The following is a 17,195-nucleotide window of genomic DNA, read 5'->3' on the forward strand; positions in this document are numbered from 1 at the left end:
ACTTTGGCGTCTTCTGAGGGGAAGAAGAAAAGGAAGAAGGAATCAAGGGAGGGTGATAGAGGCAGAGAAAGATGGAGGGATGGCGGCAGATAGAGAAACAGGAGGGATGGAAACGAAGGATGGTACGCAGAGGGAGGGATGGATGCGGCGGATGGGGGAGGGATGGAAGAAGGGATGGAAGGAGGAATGTGACAGATGGGTCGTGCCTGGCCAGAGCTGGGAGGGAGCGGAGAGGTTGGCATCACAGGGTGAGAGAACACACACACACACACACGCACACAATACCCACAATAACTGCACGCATACATGCATGTGCGCCAGTTAACTCCTCTCATGCACACTCTCTGCTGTCAGGAGTGTTTTCGATGTCTTTCCTCGTGTCAAGAAAACGTCGACCATATGATAAATAGACAAATAGATAGCAGCAGACATGCTTGGACATATTGTTTGCATAAATTTATTTTCCGCTCTTGCTATCAATTTCTGCGTTGGCAGACTGAGATAATAGTTCAATATGCTGAGTCTAATTCATGCTTTTATATCAGAACTTCAAAGTTTTCCCAGAAATTAAAATCATCTTTTCAAAATAAGACATCAGTGGAATCAATATGACCTGAGGCATGATAGACTTAGTACTGTTGAACTGCTGAATGTACAGGTGCGTAACACAGCAACAGGCATAAGCTATTATATATGTTAGCATTGTGAAATTTTTAATTCAAATTTGTATGAGTAGCGTCAGCCAACGTAAGGTCAGCCTATGTAACGTCAGCCAACGTAAGGTCAGCCTGTGTAATGTCAGCCTGTGTAACGTCGGCCAACGTAACGTCGGCCAGTGTAACGTCAGCCTAGGTAACGTCAGCCTACGCAACGTCAGCCAACGTAACGTCAGCCTACGCAACGTCAGCCAACGTAACGTCAGCCAACGTAACGTCAGCCTACGTAACATCAGCCTACGTAACGTCAGTCTATGTAACATCAGCCAACGTAATGTCAGCTAATGTAACGTTAACTTGCTAACGTGGCATTAGTTTAGTCAACTAACAACATAGCTACTGTTTCTAACGCTATGTTAGCTTAAGTAGCTAACAGAGCTGTCATCCTTTCTCACTGTCTGATATATCATCAGGTGTTTCCCTCAAAGTAACGGTCACTAGAGCAGGGAAAAGGGGATTTGATGCCAACAACAGGTTCTCAAATGAAAAGCAGCGTTACCTCGATTGAAAGTAAAGATTTCTCTGGGTTTGAACATTCAGGATAACATAAGTACTCGATTGGAAAATGTATATAAGATAGGTCTAGTTCTTTTTAAACACTACATATCAAACCAATTTAAGTAGTTAAAAAGTAAACTTCTAAACAGCGTCTCAGTCATGGGCTTTGTGTGCCTCTTTTGTGTGAAGTCCAAAATGACATATTTGTAGCTTGTTGTATCTCATTATGTAATTTCTATACATTAAAGCACCTCCTTCAATGGTGGCAAAGTGTAGAAAAGTATTGTGTGATGATGTACTATCAGGTACTGTACTAAAATGTACCGTCCAACCATTTGGTGTCACTGAGCATCGCGTGATTCTACAGCCACACCCATGAAAGATTAAAACCAAATAATAATTATAAAATTGTTCTCACTCAACACCAAACTTCCAATTTATTTGTCCTTTTCTCTCATGTGGGTTATGTTGAGTTATAGTCAATTAATATTCAATAATTAAACCACCAACGCACCTTGACAGCACCGTGACACATCACATCATACCGTGAATTTTGTGATTTGTTACGCTCACGTTGGTATGATGATGCTAACAGGGTATGAGCTATTACCCAGAATACTTTGTGTCTATGTGTGTGTGTGTGTGTGTCCCTTCATCATATCTCCACTGCTTGGTTTCAGCAGGAGAACAGACATGACAGGGAGGATGAACTTGACTCTTCCTCAACACCACAGCTGGCTGCTCTCATGTGTGTATTTGTACTTGTGTCTACAGTATGTGTGTTTGTGTGTGTGTGAGAGAGAGATCATACATGTGTACAACTCAGCAGGCAGGTGCAGCAGATGTCCGGCACACACACACACACACACACACCTCTATCACATACGCAGTAACAGCGCTAACATCCACACAGCAGCAGCCCGGCAGGTTGAGTTAGTGACACTAAAGGACCCCTCCCTGCGTGACCCCATCAGGTCACCATGGCGATGATAAAGTGCTGAGTCGTGCACATGTGTCCGGGTGCCAGCAGTTTCCAACAACACCCCGAACACGCCCTGGTAATGCCCCTTATCTGACACACACACACACACACACACACACACACACACACACACACACACAGCTGGGGAGAGGATGGCAGAAGTGTAGAGGGAGACAGAGGTTTCATTTCTTTCTGCTTCATTGTTGCTTTAACCTTAAATCCAATTAATTTGGCGTTTTTATCCCAGACGCCTCTTCTTCAGATGAATCCTTCTGATTGAAAGATTTATGTCTCTCCATCTCTTTATTCTCTCTCTGTGTTGAGAGTTCATGGCTGCTCTCCTTCCATACAAGAATCACACAAAGGACAAGTACTGTTTAATCCCATCGTAGCCCAGCCCTAAAGACAGACCAGCTGGAGGCCTTTGTGTTCGTGTACGAGTGTGTGCGAGTGCGCGCGCGTGCGCTACATGACAGGTTATTTAAACCGCTGTGCTCCGTGCAACCACAGTTTGTGCTCTTGCAAGTGTGTGAATTGCTGAATGACAATCTTATCTAAGTTTTTATGAGTGTGTGTGTGTGAAGGGGTGTGTAGGGGGTTGCAGCAGCAGAGGGGGGTTATGGGTAAGTATTACTCGGAGGGGGCCCGCCCTCCCCTCCTCTCACAGAGACACACAAATATTCAAGTTCGAGTTGCGTCGCCTTTTGTTTTCAGGGAGGGGGAGGAGGGTGCAGTGGGTTGCTGGATGGCTGGATGGTTTGCTGGGACACTGTGCCCCTCCATTTTCCCAAAAAACCTATCCCCCCCTCTGCCTCCCTCCTGCGCCACCTCCCCCCCTAACCTCCCTCCCTCCCCCCTCCAGCCAGTGTAGTGCCACTGTATTGTCTGCTCGCAGGCGGGCCGCTTGTTGCTTGCCTTCTGTCCTGCTGTGCTGAGTGCCTGACAAAGGGGCTCTTTTAAATATGCAGACAATCCTCGATCACACACACACACACACTCGCACACACACACTCACACACGTTTGTCCCTGCTTTCCTCTTTCTCTCTCCGTCAATTCTTCCGTGTCTAGACCTGGCCTGGGAGGGTTTCCTCTTTTTCACGGAGAATCAACAAGTCTCTCGCACATGAAAAGGATACAGAAGGCCTTTCTCCCCGTCGGTGCCCTACAAGCTTTAAATGAATGCTGCTCGCGTTGCTTTGTGGAGCGGTCGACTTGTCAAGGCTGAAAGCTGAAATCCTGTTTGTTTTGGTCTTCTTGTTGAGCTTTTTCCTAGCTGTATATTTAACCAGCCTCGTTTTTTATGCGTGAGAATATCTCTTAAAAAAAGTTGCAACATAAAAACACCGATCCTTGACTATTTCTTCTTTTACGTCATACATGAATACATTTCAATAAGCGACATATATGAGCATATGTGTGTGGTATTCGTTAAAGGCTGAGGTTTTAGATGCAAACAGCTGTCTTGAGCTGCTTTTGGAAGTTGCATCAAAGTTGTGCAGACTCGCGCCTCAGCCAAACCTGCAGATGTCGGTTTAGAGACACGAGCTGGAAACTGGTTTGAAAATGTGGCACAACAGTCAAACATCAGGACGCCTCGAGTCCACATGACACTCCTCTCTTTATCCCTCCCCCCTCCTCCCCCCTTCTTCCCGCTTCCTCTCCTGGTACAGGAGCCCTCCCTGGCAGCTTGGCAGAGGCCGCTCCCTCACGCGAAGCAGCAGAGTGCAGGGGCCCGGGCCCCAGACAGGAGCCCAAGCTGGTCTCAGCCTCCCAACATGTTGAGCTGGCCTGCCTTGGGCACAGCCAAATGGTTCTGCAGCTGCCCCTTTGTCCCCCTTCCTTAAGTAAACAAAGGACAGAAACAAATTAATGACCTACATTCACAGCAAACCTCGCACGGCCTCCTCGCGCACAGAGAGCGAGCAGTTGTCTATAAGCAGATGTTCACTTACAAGACTGCAGATTGCAATTAATGATCGCCAAGCAGCGCATAACCAAAGGAAGGGATCGCTGTGTTTTTCTGTCATCATCACGTCTGCTGTCTGTCTGAAATATCACGATTGTTAGCAGCGCTGCGAGCAGAAACCGTGGAAAGTTACTTTTAAATAGTTTTATCTTTAGGAAGACATCTCCCAAACCTGTACAGCTCAGTAAATATATTTCAAATAATTGCTCCTTTAAATGTCACATAAATCTAAATCAAATTACAGGTGTTAACTGTCCAAACAAAACGGAAATCTTTGTAACACTTCGAAGTTTCTTCAAGCATTATTAGGCCTCCTTCAGACGAAGGACAATGTTATAAAGATTAGGAGTGAGCTTATCGCGTGAGTGTGCGTTGGGGGCTTACTGAGGAGACCATCTGTGGCCTAATGAACGCTGCTCCTTGGCCTCTGAGTGCAGGGGCTTATAATACATCTGTAAGAGCAGGTTTACTGAGCAGCAATACATTAGCTAAAGCTGATTTCTTTGCTCGAAAACTGGACTTGAGGAGCTTTGGATTGTGTGTGTGTGCGTGTGCGTGTTGCAGGGGGTTGGATCTCAACAAGCTGCTGCACATTTTCTTCTCAAACACAGCCTACACCTCGACCGGTGCAGCAGATATATCAGGAGTGGAGCAGGCACGCTTAAGCACACAGTGAGTAAACACACAGGCCATCGTGCTGTGTCCATGCACGGCTCGCTGTAGAGCTTTTCACGCACACACAAGTAAACAACTTCCACCCACACCGCAAAGTCACAGAGGAGCAGGACGCCAAAACCTTGTGCAACCAATAAATCTGTGCGCTGCAAATAAGAGCAAAGTGTCCCGATTGTCCCGACGCAAAAGAGTGCGTAAAAATATGTTACGTCGTGTGGCTTCAAAGGCGGTAAAGAAACTGCGACGTGGAAATCTCCGCAGAAGCAGATTAATTGTGAGGTAAAATTACACGATGTGTTTAAGAAGAAACAAGAGAGAACTTCACACAGGCTGAATTTCAAGATTCTTATAATTTATTGCAGTTTGCACACAATTTAAAAATGTCAACAACAGCACACCAAAAAATTACAAAACTAAACACAATTAGAATTTACTCCCCTTGAGTAAAAAAAAAAAAAAATCAACCCAACTATGATTGTCAAAGCTAAAAATGACTAAATCTGAAAAAGGAACATAAAATAAAAGCAAAGTAAATTTTTAATCTCAACGGGGAGCAAATAGATTTGAATCAAAATCTGCTTGTTTTTTTTCCCAGACAGTGATTGTCCTTTTTCAAAACAGACTCAGTCATTTCAAGCAACCCCACCCTCCACCCCCTCCCGCAGCCGCCTTTCCATAAACTGTCTATGACATTTGAACATTTTATTTTATACCTTGCTTTAAAAAAAAACAAAAAAAAATCTCCCCCCCTTTTCAAGTAAGCACAGCAAAAAAACATGGAGATGATTCGTCAGGGTGGCTACTTCACAGCGTCTTGCTCCCACAACTCCACCCCACACTCACACTTCAGAAATAACTTAAAAAAAACAGCCCGGACTACAGCAGTTTAAGGCGGTCAAGTACAGCCAGAGGAACAAAAAAAAAAACAGCAGTAATGATGAAAACAACAGCAGGATGGAGTGAGCCCATATGCAGAGACGCTGCCAGTGAAGAAATAATGTTTCAAGGAGGGAAAAAAATGAGAAGATGCGGTGCAAACTGCCGCAATGTCACCCACACTGTTGCATTGGCAAAGCCTGTAGGTGCCACCAGATGACGGGACGGCACATACAACCACCCCACCCACCACATGCACATCAACGGGGGCGTGCACACATACATATACGCACATCTGAGTGAGGGGAAATGTGGAGCGTTCACTTTCCAATATCTCCGTGTCAAATGTTTCTGGATTGTATAAACGCTTGACCATTATTTTGAAATTCTCACTGAAGATAATTAAACTGTTGAAGCCCCGACACAAACATTCACTTACAAAATAAAAGAAAATAAAACAATCCAATCACATGATCAAAATATAAGACATCATTTCTGATAAATTCAATAAATTACATGAATTTATACATGATTTTAATCAACTCTTTCCCAATGCTCTACAGTATCAAATACTTCCGCAGCGTCAGAAATGTTGTATTAATAAAGGCATCTTTTCAGCAAAAATCTGATTTCATGTCTTTTAGCTTAAAAAGGTGCATTCAGGCATGCCAATTCTCTCCCATCTGACTCCGAGTAAGGATTATGTTTTAAAAGGACGCACGCACACACATTCACACACGGCGTCTAATGTGAAATGCACTGCTCTGAGTTGGGTGGGTTGTTCTGAATCAGTACGGCCCGGCTCAGCTCAGCTCAGCTCAGCTCAACATGTGCGACAAACATATCTGGCCCTTCAACTTTCAGCAGGACAGCTCAGCTCCAGCCTCTCTCCTTCTTTTTTTTTTACTCTCTTCACCGTTTTTTCTTAACACTTTAGCCGCGGCACAGCCACATAACAGCACTCAACGGACCTGAAGTAAGAAGTGCCCAGTGAGCAAAAATCATTCTTTTTTTTTCAGATTGACTTGATCGAGAGCTGGAGAGGACGGAGACGTGAGAGATGGAGAACAAACATACAGCAGAGGAGAAATTGAACGCCTGAGGAGGAGCAGGAGGAGGAAGTGCTGGGTGGACGTTGATCTTCAGTAGGTTAAATTGACTGGTCATAACCGAGCCACACGCTTACAAACACACACGCACGCACACACACACACACAGCAGAGAGATCAGTGCATATAGACACAGGCTTAAAAATGCTTCATCTTATCGCTTCAACATCCGACAGAAACACATTCGGTAACATTCTTCTAGGAGCCCAGCGACAGACCTACGACGAGTAGAAAAAAAAAAATCCAACTTTTCACTGTCAAAAGTGTTCTGTTCAAACATTTCCCCCCTGATGCAAAAACCACAACTTAAAAGGTTTAAGACAAAATCAAATTTTCATGCATTTTTTCCATAGTCGTGAGAATAATATTCAGTTTTTCAACAGACCGCACCCTGGAGTAGTATTCACAAAAAAAAAAGGAAAAAGGAAAGCCCATTGTCAAATATTTGATCAATTACATTGTGTACAGTAATACAGCAAATTCACATTTCTATTTTAAAATATACAGGTTTGGACATCATGCAACAACAGCAGGTCCCATTACAAAAAAAAGTAACAAAATTATAATAATAATAATCATTAATTTAAAAAAAATCATAACGGATTAAAGTTCTAAAACTATAGCAGAACAATATACAACAACTTTAAATTAAATACCTTTTCAACAAGAGATGTTTTAAAGACTGCCAGCTACATTTAAGAAAAAAATCTATTAATAACAATAATAATAATTATTATAATAATTTGTAAAGGTCTTCTCATTTTTAGAAAATACTTCAGATTGATTGGAAGTGAAAAAAGGAGGCTGTGCATTGCATGAGTGCCATCAGTTTGTCTGTCAGTCAGTCAGCTTTACCCTGAACACACAACAGCAAAGAGCTTAACGAGAAGCAGGGAGCGCTTCGCCAACGACACCTCCATGCCAGTAGAAATAAAATTAATACATAAAAAAACACACACACGCACACACGCGCACACACACACACACTCACGCCAGGTGAAATTTTTGCCAGAGTAGTGCAGCATCGCCACGCACACACACACACACGTCTTCAAACTGTGTGTGTGTGGTGGTATCGACTTGCGGAGATCACAGTACCCGTTTAGTGTATTGTAATGCTTTTTTCACTTCAGTGTGTTCGACCTGAACTCCTGCAGTGGTGTTTGCTGTCTGTGGGACTGGGACCGATACGCTGGCCAGCGTCGGAGTGTTGTTTCTGAGACGAAACACAAACAGAGTGAAAACTCTTCGAAAAAGGCGAGACATTCTCCCATGTCCTCAGACGCAAAGAAAACCACCAAACAGAACTTTTACCAAATAAAAATAAGAGTTTCAGAATAAAATAGAAATAAAATTACCCCAAACAGCAACAACAAAAAAACTCAGTAGTAACATTTTCATGTGCTATTAAAGTGCAATTGAATGAGATTTTGCGACACACAAGAACATGACTCACTTGAACCCCGAATATCAAACTTTGCCACCTCCCTTTCACCTCCCCATGCCTCTCTGCCCTTCTTTCTCTCTCTGCTCTCTTTCCCTTTGTCAAACCCGGCAGTCTATCTCACTTCCACAGTTCCTGGGAGCTGTCCTCGATCGCCCAATCCCTGACATTGGGCAGTGCCAGCGGTTCGCTCTTCACTGACAGCGAGTTGACCAGTTCGCAGTGGAATTTGCGAATGTGTCTGTAGAGGTCCCCGGACTGCGTGAAGCGCCGCTCGCACCACTTGCATGCGTGCGGCTTCTCACGTGTGTGCACCACTGCGTGGCGGCTGAGGTTGTGTGAGTATTGGAAGCTCTTGCCGCAGGTGGTGCAGGTGTAGGGTTTCTCACCGGAGTGTGTCCGCTCATGGCGCTTCAGCGTGTACATGCAGGAGAAGGTCTTGCTGCAGATGGTGCAGGTGGGCACGTTGACGTCTCCGGCGGGCTTGGAGCGGATGCCCTCCTGCTCCCTGAAGTGGGAGCTGAGGTGGAGCTGGAGGATGTGCGGGGAGGGGAAAACCTTGTTACACAGCGGGCACATGAAGATCTGGGTGTGTTGAGCTGACAGCATGTTGGAGACGTAGGGCAGCAGGGAACTATCCATGCTGGCTGCCTCGGCCTGGGCACGCTCGTTCTCACCCCCCAGCATGTCCTCGTCGTCTGCGGTGGCCGAAGGCTTCTCATCCCGCTCCAGCTCGGAGGCCATAGATGCCTCTCGCAGAGCAGATAGGTGCGCTTCCAGGCCGAGCCGCCGCTGGGCCGAGAGAGGCCCTCCGATTCCATGGTGGGCCAGGCCCCCGTTGGTGCTGGGAACAGTCGCCTTGGTGATGCCGCTGTGCTCCATGTCATAGTCCCCACCTGCCAGTTCCTCTTCCTCATCTGAAGCCACACCCCTTTCCACCTTCACCCTCACAGCCAATGGGCTTTGGAGGCTATCTGGTGTAGCTGCCCCGCTGAAATAGGACTGGTGGTGGTTATTGTGGTTGCTACCAGCTATCGGCTTGACTGACAGATCCAGGACGCAGTCAGCTGCATCATTGGACACCCTCCTGCCCCTGTGTCCTCCACGAGAGCTCACGGAGCGGTGGGACCTCTGTGAGAGGGACCCGGTGGAACTGGTGGGGCTGCCGGCTGGGGAGAGCATCTTCCCTCCCTCCCCTAGCCTCTCCCCACCCTGCATCTCTGCCTCGCCGTGGCCTGGGCTGGTGGTAGCGATGGCTGGCGTCCCTGGTCTGTCCGCAGACGGCAGCCTCAGCCACAGCGGTCCTCCCTCCGCCTTCCCCTCCTCGTCTTCATCGCTGTGCAGCAGGTCGGCTGTGGCCGGCCGGCCTGGAGACCCGTCTGATAGACTGTCGGCCTTATCGGAGCAGCTTGAACCGCCGTCATCCTCTCTGCGCGTGCTGTCTGCCTCCGCCGTGGCCTTCCGCTTCAAACGTTTCTTACACACCTTGACAATGTCATACATGTGCAGGTAGCTGGCCGCTGCCAGCACATCCTCCACGGGAAGGTCCTGGAACTGCAGCTTGCCCTCGTACATGAACTCCAGGAGCAGGGAAAAAGCGGGGGCTGTGACAATGTCACTGTTGAGGTGCACCACGTCTCTCTTGTCCAGCTGGTCCTTGTAGAAGAGGTGAAAGTACATGCTGCAGGAGGCCAACACAGCACGGTGGGCCCGGAACTGGACATCGCCCACCAGAACCGTGGAGTCGCACAGGAAGCCCTGGTGCCGCTGCTCGCTTAGACACTGAAGTAAATGTCTGCTGTGGTCTGGGAACTCCATCCTGCCGTCCTCATAACCTGCAGCCACAGAGACACAGAGGGAGAGTCAGAGTTAGATACATCTGATATAGTACCTGTGAATTTACACCTCATGTGGGTTTATTAAATAAGGTCTGCAGGGTTTTAATTAAGTGCTGTAGTTTGAATAAAATATTCTTTTCAGTGTAGTTAAATAGAAAAATATAAACCATAAAATGTAGATTAAAAGCAAAAACTACAAAAGACTATTTCAATTCAAGGACAGGTACAGACGATTCTTTAAGGAGGCAAGACGACAAACTTCACTTAATTTTTAAATGAAACGTGTCTGAAGTAAAAATTCAAGTCAAGTGTAGAGATCATGACACTGCTTTTGTCATCACTCAGGCTTTTATGTGAACGCCGCAATTTCTGCAGCTAAATTATCCTTAACGAGGCCAATTAAAATAAAAACAGAGGAACGGAAGAGAGACGAGACAAATGCCACAAACACATATGTTTGGAGATGCTGAAAACAAACCGGAGAGAGGAGAACGTGCAGCGAAAAGAAACGCATCAGGAGAAGGTGGGTCAGGGAAAACAAAAAGACCGACAAGTGAAAAAAAGGAACATTTTTAAACCTTCAAGAAAATCAGCAGTAAAGACACCATATAAATAAAAAAATCTACCTATATAATGCACACTGGGTAAGGACGTTAACATCAGCAGTCATATTTCTTCTCCGATTCAAAAACGGCATGCAGGTGAGTGTAAAGTCGTGCACACATTCCTTCATACAACGACACCGAATGATTTCTCACTCCTACAATTATCACTTTTTTAAATAAAGAAAATGGAAAAAGAAGAATAATTATAATTAAGAAAAATCATAATTAAAGATTTAAGTAAATAAATTCGATTCTCTAATTCAGTTTTTACCCACAGACTTAATCTCAGGTAAACCTTCAGCGACAGATTCTTCCACTCTGTCTCTCCGTTCTCTCCGTTCCTCTCTAACTCCTCTGCCTGCACTACTGGATTGTCGCTGCTCCTACGCTGGTTATTTTTATTAACCCACTTTGGCCTGGCCTGGCACAGCCCTTTTAGGTAACCGGCTTTCAGCTGCACACACTGTCCTCACGTACACAACTCACACACACACACACACACACTTAGTACCAGCCTACCTACCAACCACCTCCACAGGCTAAGTCGAGCAGGAAAACTGGCCAATTGAAATAGCACAGTTGAAAACGAAAACAGCTTGTCCCTCCTTTAACCTGCGAGCAGCGGCTTTAGGTGTAAGATTAGACCAGAGGAGGGAAAAAGGACGGAAAACTTGCAGCAGCGCTCCTCAGATGTGCTAAAAAAAAATGTATTTATCTTTTAAATAAAATTAATGAAAAACGACCGAATGAAACGAGTAAAATCATTAAGTCCCACCTGTTAACCAAGTCGATTTGTCCTGCCTGAGAAAATACATGGGTCCCGCTCTGCACTGTGTTAACCAAAGCAGTTAAATCACCTCATTTGAATGAAGCTAAACCAAGAATGTCAGCGTGTGTGAGACTGTGTGTGTGTCTGCGCGATGTGTAAATGTGTGTGTGCGCCCTCCGGCTCGCTCAGACTGCTTTTAATGAGGGGGCTTACGGGGACAAGGGTGTACCACCTCCCACCTCCTACCCCCCACCCCCCTCTGTCCGGCCAAACCCCTCTGCCACCTCCTCCTCCTTCCACACACATACAACACACCCTCCGTCAATCACACACTCCATCCCATCTGAATCTTACAAGAAAAAGCCCTGCACATCCGCCCCGTAGAAGAAACTGCCCTCTTCCTTAACTCCCCCAGCCCTCCGCCCACCACCACCCAGAAGAGGAGATTTACAGTACAATCACTGTAAGTGCCCTGCTCGTCACAGCATCAATCCTAATCCTTAAAGATGGCTAAAAATAAAGACGGCGGTGGCGGCGGTGGGGAGGGAGCCGTCGGCGGAGGCTCAGGAGGGCAGCAGCCCCGTCAGCCGCCCCGGCCCGGCCGGCCCAGGGAGGCAGGCAGGGGTCTGAGAGAGAGAGAGACACAGAGGGACAGGGAGGGTTAGAGAGAGAGAGAGAGGGAGGCTGGGACGGCCGGGGAGGGAGGCTTACCCACATCTGATCCAGCTGACGGGGGCCATATGGCAGCTGCTAGCCAGATAAAGAGATTAAGACTAGGAGGGAGTGCGATTACAGCTGTCTAGCCAATTCAGGCAGCTCAAATCTGCAACTTCTAAATTAGTCTCCTCCACTCCAGCCGACAGGAGGGGAAAAAAAGAGGCTCGAGTGGACCGCACATGCTTTCAAGTAATTTTACAGCGGGTTAGATTTAACTGAAGGAAAAAAAGATTAGATGAGCAGGATTAAAAAACGGCTCTTTTTTTTTGGCTCTGCTTTTTTTGTTCTTTTATTAACTAAATAAAAATGTTTCGTTTCTTCGCGCTAATTTAGCTAATTAAATAAAGACTTAATACATTTTTTTAAATTACAATTTTTGTGAACAAAAGCTGACCTTTAATAATTATCTCACCTATGTTATTACGTATAAACTTTTTTAAAAAACAAGCTTAATTAAGAAGAGAAAAACAGTTTCCTCAGCTGTAACTTTGCGTTCAATCAATGAAGTCTGAAAAAACAGCAAACAAAAACAATAGCTTAGTTTTAAATGCAGGTCTCTAGACGACAAACTAAAAACACAGCAGAGCGTTTCCCGGACTGCAATTACCCCTCAGACAGACAGCAACAACCAACACGAGTTTACTACTGAAGCACTCAGCAGCAGTTTCACACAGCGCTCACACTGGTTTGACACAACGGAGATCAACACAACAACAAAACTAAATAACTACTCCACTACCCCACACTCTGCTGCACTATTAACACACACACACAAATGCACACACAGAACGATACCTGCAGCAGTATGCATCAACTTGATTAACTCCACTGTAGCAGAATAGCTGGGCTCTCTCTGGCTGGGAATGGCTGTGTGTATCTCTCTCTCTCTCTCTTTCTTTCCTGCTCTTTCTCTTCCTCGCTCGCTCTCTCTGAATCAATGAGTGGGTAGAAGAGGAGAGAAGAAGAAGAAGAAGAGGGAGGCAGGCAAAAAAAAACCTTTAAAAAAAACACGCTGTTCAAACTGCGAGGGACAGATGCAAAGTGGAGGAGATGTTGGAGGGGGAACGAGATACCACCTCCCTCCTCCTCCTCCTCCTCCTCCTAACTGGCGCTGATCGGCAGCCACAAACACACACACATACACAGCGTGCGCACACACACACACACACACAAAAAGCACTAACTCTCCCAGGCTGCCGCTGAGACTCACAATAAAGGACTGGGGAGGGGTGGAGGCGGTGGAGGGATGGAGGAGGAGGAGGAGGTGGGGTGGATGGCAGCCTGTCAGCTGCTCTGACATCATCCTCAGATGGAGATGCTACCTCCAGCTGTGCTCTTTCTACAGCCATATGCTGCCTCCTCTACACTCCTGCCACCAGACTCCTCTTTCATTCTACCAACACCAACACCACGCAACTTTGTCTCCTTTTTCTCCCCCGTTCTCTCTCTGGGAAACAAACCCCGGCTCTATTAAATGCAGTGGGATGCTGATTTGGCTTGTGGAAAACAGAGTTTACTCACAAAATCATCACAACCACCAACTGCTACCAGAACTATCAAGGAAAAGGGAAAGTTTGCAGAAAATTTACAGAGGTTCCGTGAAAAAAAAACTTTATTAATGAGTTGTGACCTGTTTAAGTGCTCCTCTGTCTTTCTCTCTGGGTCTCTGTCTCTTCCAGTAACCATAAACAAAGGCCAACACAGCACATTTGCAACTGACAGACGCACGCAGCTGATATTGTTTTCCACTTCTTTACGGTTCAGCGCTGCTGCCTCCTCTTGCATTCATTCAGTCACTCATTCATTCATTCATCCATCCATTCTTACATACATACATCCATAGCCCCCCCCTCCTTGCTCACCCCCCCAAGAACAACTGAGGGGAACAAAAAAATGAAATGAGGAAACAATGAGAACAAGTCATAAAGAAAGACCCTAATGAGTGCAAATGTTTAACAAAAGGTATACAAGGCTTTAATAAGCCGGAGAGAAACTTATTACAACAGCTTTATTTCACTTTCGTTTCAGTGAAAGTGTGCGCGTGACATTCCAGCTATTTAATGTACAGCTGCGAGTATGGGAACAATTACTTTCATTTTGGTTATTCCTACTCCTAATCTCGACAGACATTTAATAAAGCTTAAGATACTGTTAATGCATACATGCAAAACTGTATTATATTGCAAACTAATGATGAAGTTTTTTTCAAGCTAAAACTACATTATTTAAGTTGTATAATCCAAAATGATGCGCGACACGTCAAATAACTGAATCACTGGAAAATATAAGTAAACTTTTTAGAGTTAAAATACGCGGAAAATTTTAGCGTCTATAATAGTAAGTAGGCCGAGGTAAAAAATTCAATCCAAGACATACATTTAACCGATTTAAACTTTTTTTAAAAACTTTTTTTGTTAGTATATTTAATTACAGTGCTACTACGTCGTGTCATGCTGCACAAATTTCAATTTCTTTTTAACTTCGAGTCATTTTAACCTCATGACAGCGCTTTATCCAACACCTGGATTCTCAGACCTCAGTAATGTCATCAATAAGTTTGTTACAAATTGCACCAATACTCCCTGAACTTCATTTAAAGCAGCCTACATGTGACAGTAACGACAGGGACTGTTTGTTGCGCCTTGTCCGGAGAGGAAATCAGCATAAAAAGTCAAAGTAATTTTACCGCTGACAGGCTGTGAGACTCGAATAAAAAAAAACACAACAAGAGAGTAATTCATTTCTTAGCGGAAGACACAACAAACACAGACACAGAGACACACTGACCCACGCAGCTAGCTATAGCCCGATCATGGCTAACAAAAGTAAAGCGAAGAGGCGACATTATTGAGATATTTACAGTTGTTCGAAGGCCCCGGTGCTATGACAACAGCTGCTAAAACACCGCGAGCGGAGAGCTAACATGGCAACTATTAGTGCGGGGAGACAACACAGTCATGCTAAGGAAGGTTTAGCTACTTTTTCCCCTCCGTAACCCACCCTCTCTCTCCTGAGCCTCCTTTAATCGGACTCCGGTATTAGAAGCAGCACTTACAGACAACACGGTCCGACGTCTTCCCCGCTTCCTCCGTCAAATCTCCCTTTCTTCTTTTTTCGTCCGACACAAAACTAGATTGACTTTGGACTAATTTCCATAACAGGCTGCCGAGGCGAGCAGGCGGAGGGACGTGCGGGGAGTGTAGCACTCTGCGGCGGCCAGATGTTTCCGAGCTGTTGCTGCTGCTCAACTCGGGGCTGGGAAAAGGAGGCGAGTTGACTGGCACGGCACGGAAGCCAATGGTGCCGGCGAGGAGGAAAGTGAAGGCAAATTGGAAGCGGCCCTCCAACAGAGGAGAGGGAGGGATATGTCTTCTTCGCTCGTCGGCGTAGGTTGACACCAAGCCACAACAACAGCAGCAGCAGTAGACACACACAGAGTGAGAAGGCAGGAAAGAAGAAGAAGAAGAAGCTGGGCCAAACCAACTGGTTCTGCGAGTCAGTGAGGCGGACTGACTGGCGCAGCGGAGAGCGAGAGAGCCGAGAGCGGCGCGGTGCGGCTTGGGTACTGTAGTCATTCCGGATCGGGGGCGGAGCTGACGTGAGCAGGTGCAGCACCTTCTCAGGAAGAAACAAGCCCTGCTGGTTTCCAGCTGTTTAACATTGAAATGTTGAAATATTATAAACTGTTTGCATAGTTGGTAATGGGAAATTTGAAGTTTTAATCATAGGTATGAAACAGGTGCGCAACTTCTAGAGGCGTTTGGGTTAACTTCTGTTTGACAACTTTTCACATGGACTGACATGCTCAATATTTAGCAGCCTATCTATAAGGCAATCATTGTTGATAAATTAGTCCATCTCTATCTCTACATTCCTATATTGTTGCACTCCACTCCAATGTGTCCCACCGACATAAAGAACAAGTCATGATTATAGACCTTTAAAAAGTGCCGTGTAGATTCCTGAAAAAGCTCAGCACTGTAGGTTTTAGCAAAAAAGTAATTTCTAAGAGAAAATGCATGCATAAACAGGGTTTGTTTTGTAAGAGGGAGAGATGTGTTCATTGCATTAGCAAAAAACAAATCTCAAAGTCCCCAAAATAATAAGAATAAAGACTGATATTTAAAGTTCAAACAGTCTACTTAAAATGAGGAAATTTGACCAATCAAGGCCTCTGATGAATCCCACTATGTCCTCCAACATGACTGACACCTTTATTGGATCGACCTGCTGTGCGTTCCTTTGAATGGAAATGCCTGTTTAACCTGTAAGTTACAGATTACAATCATCATTTCATGTAATCAAGCTTGACTAATCTGTTCCTTCATTGATAGCTGAGTATTTAAAATACAACAGCCCCAGACAAGATTGTATTTCATTCATATTTCTGCCTGTAAATGATTTTTTTTTAACCTTTTCTCTGAAGACTGTTTATGCAGTGTGAGGGGCTGCAGAGCTGCAGACATTTGGGTTGTAAGTTTCCTGCATGACATCCAAGAGAAGAGAACAGCAAATCTAGGACACAGAGCAACATCAGCAGCAGTGTTTCTCCCTGTCTGGAAAAAAAAAGCAACCTGTCTCACATTTCATAGGAAAGGGACGTTCAAGTGCTAAAAACAGGGTGCACACATGAGACTCGAATTAAAAGGGGTCGTAGAAACACACAAACTACAACTAAATTGTGTTACAACAAGTTCAAATCTTAAGGGAGGGTAGTTATAAATAGACTAAATAAATCCTTAATTACTGTTAAAAATCATGTCTAACATTATTTCTAATATCCGTCAGCTGTTGGTCACTGGAACAAAAAGCTCTCTCTGCGCTCTGTCCTGGGAGCCTTGACATGAAAAAAGTTGGTGCATCTCTGGCTGCCTGAGCGAGTCTGCATCCTCTAAACCTGTCCCAGTAAACTAATTGGCGTTACTAATAGATGGCTGGATGAACTGCAGCCGTGTATGGTAATGAATTCACACGATCCGGTGTCATAGCTGAAGGAATT

General features: G+C 45.3%; 1 protein-coding gene across 4 annotated transcripts; it reads right to left on the reverse strand.

The window, feature by feature from the left end:
* Nucleotides 1-5,169: 5,169 nt before the first annotated feature.
* On the reverse strand, nucleotides 5,170-15,568 carry zbtb18 (zinc finger and BTB domain containing 18). Of its 4 annotated transcripts, none has more exons than XM_069658482.1 (3): nucleotides 15,252-15,340; nucleotides 12,992-13,125; nucleotides 5,170-10,102 (listed from the first exon to the last, which is right to left on the reverse strand). In XM_069658482.1, the coding sequence occupies exons 2-3, from the start codon at nucleotides 13,005-13,007 to the stop codon at nucleotides 8,388-8,390; spliced, it is 1,731 nt and encodes a 576-aa protein (XP_069514583.1). In that variant the 5' UTR covers nucleotides 13,008-13,125; nucleotides 15,252-15,340; the 3' UTR covers nucleotides 5,170-8,387. The 4 variants fall into 4 exon arrangements, with proteins under 4 accessions (XP_069514583.1, XP_069514585.1, XP_069514586.1 ...); XM_069658484.1 differs by lacking the exons at nucleotides 12,992-13,125; nucleotides 15,252-15,340 and adding exons at nucleotides 11,234-11,405; nucleotides 11,486-11,692; XM_069658485.1 differs by lacking the exon at nucleotides 12,992-13,125 and having other exon boundaries at nucleotides 15,252-15,568.
* Nucleotides 15,569-17,195: the final 1,627 nt, after the last annotated feature.

This window comes from Semicossyphus pulcher, unplaced genomic scaffold (genome assembly GCF_022749685.1).
Source record: "Semicossyphus pulcher isolate SPU_LCO1_2020_fin unplaced genomic scaffold, fSemPul1.0.p SCAF_12, whole genome shotgun sequence".
Classification (NCBI taxonomy): domain Eukaryota; kingdom Metazoa; phylum Chordata; class Actinopteri; order Labriformes; family Labridae; genus Semicossyphus; species Semicossyphus pulcher.